General features: G+C 35.1%; 1 protein-coding gene across 1 annotated transcript; it reads left to right on the top strand.

Moving 5' to 3' along the window:
• The first annotated feature begins 5,016 nt into the window (after window positions 1–5,016).
• LOC107688894 (probable hydrolase PNKD) lies at window positions 5,017–10,388 on the top strand. Its single transcript, XM_016486724.1, has 8 exons — window positions 5,017–5,204; window positions 5,733–5,848; window positions 5,929–6,061; window positions 7,303–7,395; window positions 7,933–8,099; window positions 8,352–8,438; window positions 9,532–9,647; window positions 9,806–10,388. The coding sequence occupies exons 1-8, from the start codon at window positions 5,038–5,040 to the stop codon at window positions 9,977–9,979; spliced, it is 1,053 nt and encodes a 350-aa protein (XP_016342210.1). The 5' UTR covers window positions 5,017–5,037; the 3' UTR covers window positions 9,980–10,388.
• The last annotated feature ends 7 nt before the right edge of the window (window positions 10,389–10,395 follow it).

Here is a 10,395-nt window from a genome sequence, read left to right as displayed (position 1 = left end):
AATAATAATTTTTTTTTTAGCAGCAAATCAGAATATTTGAATGATTTCTGAAGGATCATGTGACTTGAGTGATGATGTTAAAATTCAGCTTTGAAATGACAGGAATAAATTACATTTTAAAATATATTCAAATAGAAAACAGTAGCTGGACTCAAATGAAGGTGTAGAACCATCTCAAGGATGATCAGAAGAAATGGACAGCACCTGAGTTAAATATATGAGTGTCACAGCAAAGGGTCTGAATACTTAGGACCATGTGATATTTCAGTTTTTCTTTTTTAATAAATCTGCAAAAATGTCAACAATTCTGTGTTTTTCTGTCAATATGGGGTGCTGTGTGTACATTAATGAGGAAAAAAAATTAACTTAAATGATTTTAGCAAATGGCTGCAATATAACAAAGAGTGAAAAATTGAAGGGGGTCTGAATACTTTCCGTACCCACTGTATATATATATAAATGGTGGTGGGCCGCCTGGACCAAAAAATGCCTGGGCTGATTTTTTTGTCCCAGTCCAGCCCTGGTGAGAAGGGTACATCGCCTCAGAGGCGTGACACCAACGTCGTTAAAAAGTACATCGCTGCATTAGACAGTAATAAAAATTAAAGATGAACACGTTTATTTATAATCCAGCAATATAATAAGTAATATCTTAAGTATATTTAGATGCTTATAGTCTTGTATTTTATTTTACGTAAAGGGATGTATTTTTATTTTACTTAAAGGGATAGTTCACCAAAATCAAGAACTTCAAAACCAAGTAATCATACACCGAGTAATCATTTACTCATCTTCATGTCGTTCCAAATCTGTATGATTTTCTTTCTTCTGTGGAACATAAAAGGTATTCTGAGACTCTTCCTATTATGCAAGACTTTTCCATGTCTCTCAAAGATATGATTTTTGGCTTCCTTATGATAAGCACAATGGCTCATTTCACTGAACTGTACAAAAAATATCAACACTAGTAATATTTATAATACATATCTGTAATGATTGTTCCCGGCTAGGCGAGCATCATGATGAATCCAAGTGCAGATTTATTTAAACAAAGTGATCTAAACATAATCCAAACAACCAAAGACTTGACTTGAACTGACTAGACTTAACATAAACAGACTAGACTCACCGACAACAGTATAAATACATTCAATACACGACAAAGCACAAAGGCAACATGATGGCTACTTATAGCAAACAATCAGGGTCACGTGACAGGAACCAACTAATAAGGAAACAAGACACATGACTAGGACAACCAATCAGAACATGACACATGACCCAAAGAACCAATCAGAACATAACACAGAGACAAGGGAATAACATGACAGAACAAGGACCATGACTAAACTCCAAAATAAAAGACATGAAAACATGAACATGAAACAAAACCCAAACCCCACATTACAATATAATATATTTATCCATTTTTTTAACAACCACTCTGTCCGTTTAGTTGTTTATCTATTTATTTTCTGGTATCTTTTTTCCCATTTTAATTTGTTGACTCAGTATTTTGCTGTTTTCAAATGTCATCACTTGAAGGCACTGTTCATACTCTGCTTGCTCATGGAATAAAGCTAAGAATGAAAAATTGCCACTGCTTTATTTTATATTGTGGGAAGTGGTCTTAAAGCTCTTAAAGCCATCATAACTCATTGAATCATACGTTTTGGGTTTTGTGAAAACTAAATCAATGAAAAAAAATGCTAAGAATAAAAATCAAAGTACACTTTCATATTATGATCCAATTATTTTGATGACTTAAAAAAATACAAAATAGACACGTTTTTTAATAGTTATTAAATATTCTAACATGAATTCAAATCACAACAAGAACAACATGTGATGTTTCAGATAAATGTTTAATCATTTAATAACAAATATAATATTTTTGCTTGGAGATGTTTATTTTACCTCTGTAAGCGCTCTCTTCAGTTCTCTTCAATCAAAAGTACATCTTGATGTGATGGTCCTCTTTTTTTGTAAGAACCCCTATATTTCTAATTGGTAAATGGGGGTAATTGGTATTTTTCTTTAAAGGGATTAAACCGTAAATAAGTGTGTCTTTATAGAAATATTATAATACCTGTATATTATCTACAAAAAGCAAATTGTATCTTCATTTTAAATGGACAGCAATATACAACCCCAAATCATGAAAAAAAAAGTTTGGAAGTTTTGTAAACGTTTTGCAATGAAATTAAGAATCTGTGGTTTGTTAATTTGCTTTAACATTTATTTAATTGACAAAAGTACAAAGAAAAGATTTCCAAAGTTTTCACAGACCAACTTAAATATGTTTTGTAAATATAAACAAATGTTGATTTTGATGGTTGCAACACACTCCAAAAAAAGTTGGGAGAGAGGCAAAATAAAAGTGAAAGGGTTATAGAATATCCAAATTAAACTGTTTTGAAAAAGTCTATAAGCAGGGTAAATTGGTAATAGGTGAGGATGTCAAGCTTGGCTCATCAGAAAGCTATACATCAGTTCTATGCAGTAATGCCACGGGTTCTCTGGGACAGAGCTCATCTCAGATAGTCAAAGAGACAGTGGAAATGTGTGCTGTGGTCAGATGAGTCCACTGGGAAAAATGGATGTCGAGTTCTCAGTCCCAAAGACCAAAGGGACCATCCAGACTTTCACCAGCGACAGATGCAAAAGCAAACATTTGTCATTGTATGGGGGTTTAACAGAGCAAACGGCATGGGTGTCTGGCATGTGTGAGGGTACCATTGACATAGAGGCATTATATTGGCATTGCACAGAGACATATACTGCCATCAAGATGACGTCTTGAGAAGTCCATGGTTATTAGATCAAGACAACACCAGGTCTCATTCTGCATGTGCTACAACAGCATGGTTTCATAGACAGAGTGAATGTGCTATCAGTCCAGATCTGTCTCCTATATTGAACATGAAGGCCTATGGCCCATCATGAAAAGTACAATCAGGCATTGATGACCACAGACTGATGAGCAGCTTAAGTCTTGTATAAAGCGAGATTGGGCAAAAATTTTGCTTGCAAAACTTTAACAATTAGTTTCCTCGATTTACAAACAATTAAACATTGTAATTAAAAGGAAAGTTGATGCGACACCGTGTTAAACGTGCCTCTGTCCCAATTTGCGTATATTTACGAATTACAGATTATTTGGTCAGTGAAAACATTGAAAATCTTTCCTTTGCACTTTTGTCAATCAAATAAAGATTAAATAGAATTAAGATTTTATTATAAGATTTTGATTTTATTGCATTTTACAAAATGTTATTGCATTTAAAAAAAAACTTTTTCTGATTTGGGGTTGTATTTAATCCTGTCTAGATGTTTTATGTCTTATTGAGGTCTATAAAAGTAAAAAATGTAATGATAAATATACATTTCAAAGATTTCTATGTACTCTAATATAAAACTATACTGTCCGCGCACCATAGTTATGCAAATGAAGTAGATCAACGCGTTTGTTTCAACTCATAAGGATGGAAACCTATTGAAAAATATTAGATTTAAAAGATTCCTTATCATGTGGCTCCATCTAGTGGACAACATTAATATTACAGCCTTCATCTTTCAGTTAAAATGGCTGATTAGCGTCCCAAATGTTATAAATTCAAGAACCTAAGCATGTTTGCTCAGAACGACTTTGTTCTCCACCTCATTTGATGTTGAAGATTGAATGTCTAATAAATGTCTAATATAAATGCAACTTTATTTCTGTTAAAATTGCACTTTTATGTCGAGATCACAAGGAAACAAGAAAGAAATACAATTCATGCAGAAATCATGCATAGCCTCTTAGTGTTTCCGTACTTTTTGTAGCATCCAAGCAAACTGAACATTAATGTGCTGGCGTTTAAGGCGATGTACATGGAGACGGCGTATGTATCAGACGTCTTGTAAGGTGATGCACCTAGTTCAGACATACTTCAGAAGACTGCTCCTTTTCATGCTAAGCCTTAGAAAAGGCACGAATAACATCTCATACGAATAGGTACGAATAACACCTCATACTCAAGGAACAAGCCTAACACTGTGGTTGAATGTGACAGTATTTTATCGCCTTAATATAGAAACAGCCCCTGGTTAAAGGTATTTAAAAAAAAAAAAAAGTAAAACAGAAACTGTGTAAAACATGCATGCAATGTGCAATGCAATATGATATGTGCAAAAAAAATTGTCAATGAAAATGTTATTACCCAATAATAGCTCAGTCATTCTTGAGACGTGGGACAAAACAGGTCCAGCAAGGGTAACTGCTATTAGCTTTAAAAATTACAAATATTTTCAATTTTAAATGTCATGAGGGATTAATAATAGAATGTATTTAGCACAGTTATCACCTTCAATTTAATTTTCTCATTATTATACCAAATCTGTGTTTCTTAATGTCCTCTCACTATATCTAAAACAGTGTGTCCACAGAGAAGGGTTCAATCATTCATATGCAATAAAATGGATAAAAATGTTTTTTAATGATGAAAAAGAGCTTGTTTTATCAAAAGCAACACTTAATAATATCTCCTATCAAAGCAAGGTTGTTTTTTTAATGACACATGCATGTTTCATAAGATTTTAAAATTGTGTCCCCACTTTTTGTCAACACCGTCAGACATTCAATAAAATGTAATAAAATCAGGGAATATCAGGGGCCTGCTAACACGAGAATGTGTTTTGAAATGTTAAAAACATCTTGAATGCTGTTAAAGATAAAGCTGAAATTATATTACACAGTCCAAGGTAAAAAAAAGCACATTTTGTTAAAAAAGAGAAAAGTTGGGAGGTTGTATCAAAGCATAGCTCAGTAGCTTAGTACGTATAAGAAATATATATTTAGTTTCATTTGTCTGAGTACAAGGTTTTATTTTTTCAATTTTGCACCCTGTTTTGTCCCACTTCTCAAGAATGACTGAGCTGATACAAACAATGCACCTGATAATGCATGAACGATCTAAAAAAAAAGAAGAAAATACGAGTCTTTACGGTGATTGTTACTTCTGACCAATCGTTGTTGTGCTGTTTATTTGCGTCATCATGGCGCTTCCGGACTGGACAGTGTATTTACCGGTACTTTGTTTTGCTTCAGTTTGTGGAGGGTTTTACATCTGTCGTGTTTTTAAATGCGCCAGAATAAGTGCATGGAAAAACAGCCCGATCGCTAAACTGATGGCTCGCACAGAGAAACCACTGTTTTGGATAGCGTAAGTGGCTTGTCTGTCCTGATACAATAGCTACTGGTTTTTATCCTCACCTAACGTTTCCGTATATGATGTTTACATGAACCGTTTTGTACGTGTTATTGAAAAATATACGTTTTACCTCTGTAGACGTAGCAAATGTTTACTTTGAAGAAGGGCACTGATTTGTCATTTAATAACTGTCAATGATGTGTGTCCCTAATGAAAATGTACAGATTAAATGTAATTTTCGGTTTTGGGGCTCGTCAACGCCATGGTTAGATTAATGAAGTTAGGTTTCTCTAAACTAAACGTGAGTATTTGTTATGAAAAACAATAGCCTAAACAGTTAGAAACTATTAGTAGTTGGAATAAAAATTAAATGGATTCTTTTACTCACCTAATTGATTATTTAGATTGAATCTACAGCATGTCTACCCAAATATCATAGTTACAATAGTTATTATTGCAATGCCATGGGGGAACAATTTCATAGAGGGACATACAAAATGGCATAAAACACCCAGGTGTCCTCTTTAAAACCACTTGCAGGTATTCTCTATATACACGGACCAAACTCGGGTACATATTTCATAAGAGGCAGATGAGGAAAGCACGGGAGAGGTACCCTGCCGGCCACTCCAGAACTCAGCCTACTATAATAAACGGTGAGCAGAAACACCTTTTCCATCTTACACTCAACAGTTGATTATCAATAACTAAAGTCAGACTCTATTACTTTCAACAGGCATCAAGATCATACCAGTGCCCATCTTATCAGACAATTACAGCTATGTGGTCATTGACACTGCATCAAATATGGCTGTTGTGGTTGATCCCGCTGACCCTCAGCCTGATGTAGGATTTTCTAATATAGTACAGTTTGTACAAATTAATAGGATTTTGAATGAAAAGTGGGTAAAAGTACAAAATAATTTTCCAATATCTATTTATTTCCACATTTAAATTAGATTTTGGATAACCTGCATAGCTGCATAAGAAGAAGCAAGATGTATTGCATTCCTGGGCAGTTATATGTATTTATTCCATGGTCTGTCTGAATACTGGATTCTGATTGGCTGGCAGGTATGCAGTAAACCCGTTTAATGCACAGGTAGTTCCAAGTCAGTTTAATCACCGTTCTATAGTAATGCGCTGCTTAATTGATGCACACTAACCAACACGCATCACTCGCAAACACACACACACACACACACACACACACACAGAGAGAGAGAGATCGCTGATTGCGCTGCAAACACACATAAACTTGTTGTTAACGCTTCCCCGTGATCTTCATTAATAAAATAGCTTAGATACTAGATCGCTACATTATATTCCTCAGCAAGGAGGTGGTAAAATCGCTGATTTGAAGTACAGTTTGTTTAGAGAGATGCGCAGATGCAGGTAGGCTCACACAAATGTCATCTCTCTCTCTCTCTCTCTCTCTTGATCATCTCTCTCTCTCTCTCTCTCTCTCTCTCTCTCTCTCTCTCAAACGTTCGATCGATAATCAATTGAAATACATGCTATAATTCATTCAAATAAATGTGGTCTTACCGCACTATTTAATCTCTGTGTATGATTTGAAGCGGGCAGAATGCTAGAGCTAATGTGCCGTAACTGACGAAAATAACTCATTTTTACCCATTCGGTCAAATATTGTGCTGCAAAGAGCAATACTAGTTTTAACTTGTCTATAACTTGGCAAACGACCATGGAATAAGCGGGATAATCAACGGCTAGCCGTGCATTAAAGGATTTTAAATGCACTTCGTCCACGTCATGCATTTAAAATCCTTTAATGCATGGCTAACCGTTGATTATCCCTTACATGAACATCGACCAGTGCACATTCATTCTGGAATATTTGGCTTAAACTGCTCAGTTCTTAAGGATTACTTTAAATATGTCTTGATGCACTTTTTAAAGCTTGAAAAAGTTGGTTGCATCGACTTTCAATGGATGGACAAAAATGATGAAAGAATATAAAAAAATATCTTGATGAACGAAGTCTTGTAGGCTTGTAAGTAAATAATGCTAGAGTTTTAATTTTTGGGTGAATTGAACAGAATCAAAATGAAATCAAACTATACTTCATATATACACTTTTCCCAACCAGGGACCACAGTGGAGGGAACAGGGCTCTAAAGAGACGCTACAGGTCCTGTCGAGTGTATGGGAACGCCATGGACAACATTCCAGGCCTTACACAGTCAGTACCTTTAAATATCTTCTGCTGTTCCGTCATGTATAATTTTAACTGTAAAATGGATAGTTCTAAAAATGAATATTCTGTCATTTATATTTACCACCCGCATGTCGTTTCAAACCTATATGACTTTATTTATTCTGGGGTCACAAAAGAATATATTTTGAAGAATGTTTCAACTGTTTTTGTGCATACAGTCAAAGTCAGTGAAGTCCAAAACAACCATTATAAAATCTTTCAAAATATCTTCTTTTGTGTTCCACAGAATAATGCATAAAGGTTCGGAACGACATAAGGATGAATGAACGAAGACAGAATTTTCCTTTTAGGCTGAACTATTCCTTTAAATGTATCCAAAATGTGTTAGAATATAAAAACATTTGAACGTCTAAAAATACAAAAGTGTTTGTTTGAGAGATTACGTCGGATGTTTTCAAACTCAGCTAAACTAAACCTATTCTTACTGTATATGATATAACAATTAAGCATTACTTAAGAGCATGAAACAGACCACTTAATTTGATTTTCTTTATTGTTTAGCCCCCTTTCAGACCAAGACACAATAGATTTTGGAACTCGGCTGCGCTTCAGGGCCTTCTATACCCCTGGCCACACAGTGGGTCACATTATCTACTTGCCTGATGGCCGAGCGTTAGGTGGCCCCAGCAGCTTGTTTTCAGGGGACCTGGTATTCCTCTCTGGATGTGGTGAGTACGGCATTAATCATTGTGTTATCTCAGTGTGCACTTAAAAAGTCATTATATCATTTTGTTTATTTGTAGTGTCATTGTTACCTGCCTGCAGTGTTTGACATTGTGTGTATACATTACAATAATTTAAATGACTATTTATCCAGTATCAATGCCCAGAAAGGCATGCCAAAACTGCAAACAAGAATTCAGCATTCTTAAATCCAGCTTACTCTATTTAAAGCTCTGACTCATTTCCATCCCTTGTAGGGAGAATGTTTGAGGGTAATGCCTCAACTATGCTGTCATCTCTGGATACAGTGGGATCGCTGAACGATGATACTCTGCTTTGGCCTGGTAAGGAAACACTTTTTGTATGGGCTTTTCACACTTTAAGTTGTAACCAGAGTTTTATCCAGTTACTGTGTTTATACTTCACACTGGAATAGTAATAAATCCTGGATAGTCAAGTAGTGACATTTATCAGCGAGTACAGAACACCATGGGATTGTATTTGTCTCTTCATGACTTCAGTTGAAACTTTTGATGGAAATTTTGAAACTGTTTCCCTCAGGCACTGAAACTAACACAATGCATGACAACTATACAAAATGTATTAATTCATTATTAATGTATTTATGATTGGTTCCCAAAAAACTCTCTGTGGCATTCTGTCACGGCATTGTAAAAATATAGCTTAAAAGGTAAAAGTCCACCCAAAAAGGAAAATTGTCATCATATGACTTTCTTTCTTCTGCTTAACACTAAAGAAGATAATTTGAATAATGTTGATAACCAAATAATTTGGTTCCCATTGACTTCCATTGTGCTTTTCATCCATACAGCGAAAGTCAGTGGGAACCAAAACTGTTTAGTTACCAACGTTCTTCAAAAAAAAATTATTTTGTGTTCTGCAAAAGAAAAAAACAATCATACATGAGGGTGAGTAAATGATGACAAACTTTTCATTTTTGGGTGGACTATTCCTTTAACCCTATATTAAAAGTGTTTTTAACCCAGAGGTGATTGCAAGGGTTAATTGCAATGTGACAAGTCTTTGTCATTTTTAGTTTTTGTATACAACTTTTTTTGGTTTTATGTTTTTTTTTTTTACTAAGTCAGTGGGAACCAAAACTGTTTAGTTACCAACGTTCTTCAAAAAAAAATTATTTTGTGTTCTGCAAAAGAAAAAAACAATCATACATGAGGGTGAGTAAATGATGACAAACTTTTCATTTTTGGGTGGACTATTCCTTTAACCCTATATTAAAAGTGTTTTTAACCCAGAGGTGATTGCAAGGGTTAATTGCAGTGTGACAAGTCTTTGTCATTTTTAGTTTTTGTATACAACTTTTTTTGGTTTTATGTTTTTTTTTTTTTACTGAGATTTGGGTGTGTTTCTAAGGAAAAGCTTCATGATTATGTTAATAAAGTAGGTCTTTTTTTTCAGGACATGAGTATGCTGAAGATAACCTGCTGTTTGCTGCTGAAGTGGAGCCTTGCAATGTTGTACAGAAGCAGAAGTTGCTGTGGGTACTGCAACAGAGGGGTCAGAGACTTTGCACAGTAAGGAAGACAGGAATTCTATGGACAAAAGTCCTAATATTAAAAAATTCCAAAATAATTGTTACATCTCTAGACACCTAATATTACTCTAAATCTTCTAAATAATATTCTTACCAGCCAAGCTTGATTTAAAGTCATTCTCTCTCCTCTTCATACAGTGTCCATCCACCCTAGCAGAGGAGAAGCAATACAATCCCTTCCTGCGGAGCCACTCCCAGGATCTCCACCGGGCCCTGGGTCTGCAGCAGAAGCAGGACGAGGACTGGACGTCATATCGCGCCCGTGTTCTAGAGGAACTGCGTAGACGGAAGGACATTTATAAGGACCGATAAGGCTTTCGTCCACTGACGTTTGAAAGCTGCAACCACTGAAACCATTCCAAGCTAAACATGTACTGCTCCCTATGTATTATTACTGTGCTGGATTAAAAAAGCACTAATGTGAATTTGAACCGTGACCTGAAAGACAAAATTGAAGTAGACCTGGGCATTATTTTGTATACAAAAACAGATTTATTTGAACTTTAAGAATGTGGTAGACTTTGAAAGGCATTGTCTGAACTTTTCCTTTTTTTTTTTAATGTTTTTTTTTAAACAAGCTTTCCTGGCATGCTAAAAAGCAGGTGTTTTTCCTCACCCTTCACTCTGTGTTTTGGAGATGTGCAGTGAATCCCATTTACAATGACGTTTAATCCGTTTTGAATACTTAGGGTACAATAAGCACTGATATTTATGAAAGGTTTGTCATA

The sequence above is a fragment of the Sinocyclocheilus anshuiensis genome, unplaced genomic scaffold (assembly GCF_001515605.1).
Source record: "Sinocyclocheilus anshuiensis isolate Anshui unplaced genomic scaffold, SAMN03320099.WGS_v1.1 scaffold101, whole genome shotgun sequence".
In the NCBI taxonomy this organism is placed as follows: domain Eukaryota; kingdom Metazoa; phylum Chordata; class Actinopteri; order Cypriniformes; family Cyprinidae; genus Sinocyclocheilus; species Sinocyclocheilus anshuiensis.
The sequence above is the reverse complement of the archived record's forward strand: the minus strand, read 5'-3'. Positions and strand labels throughout refer to the sequence as shown.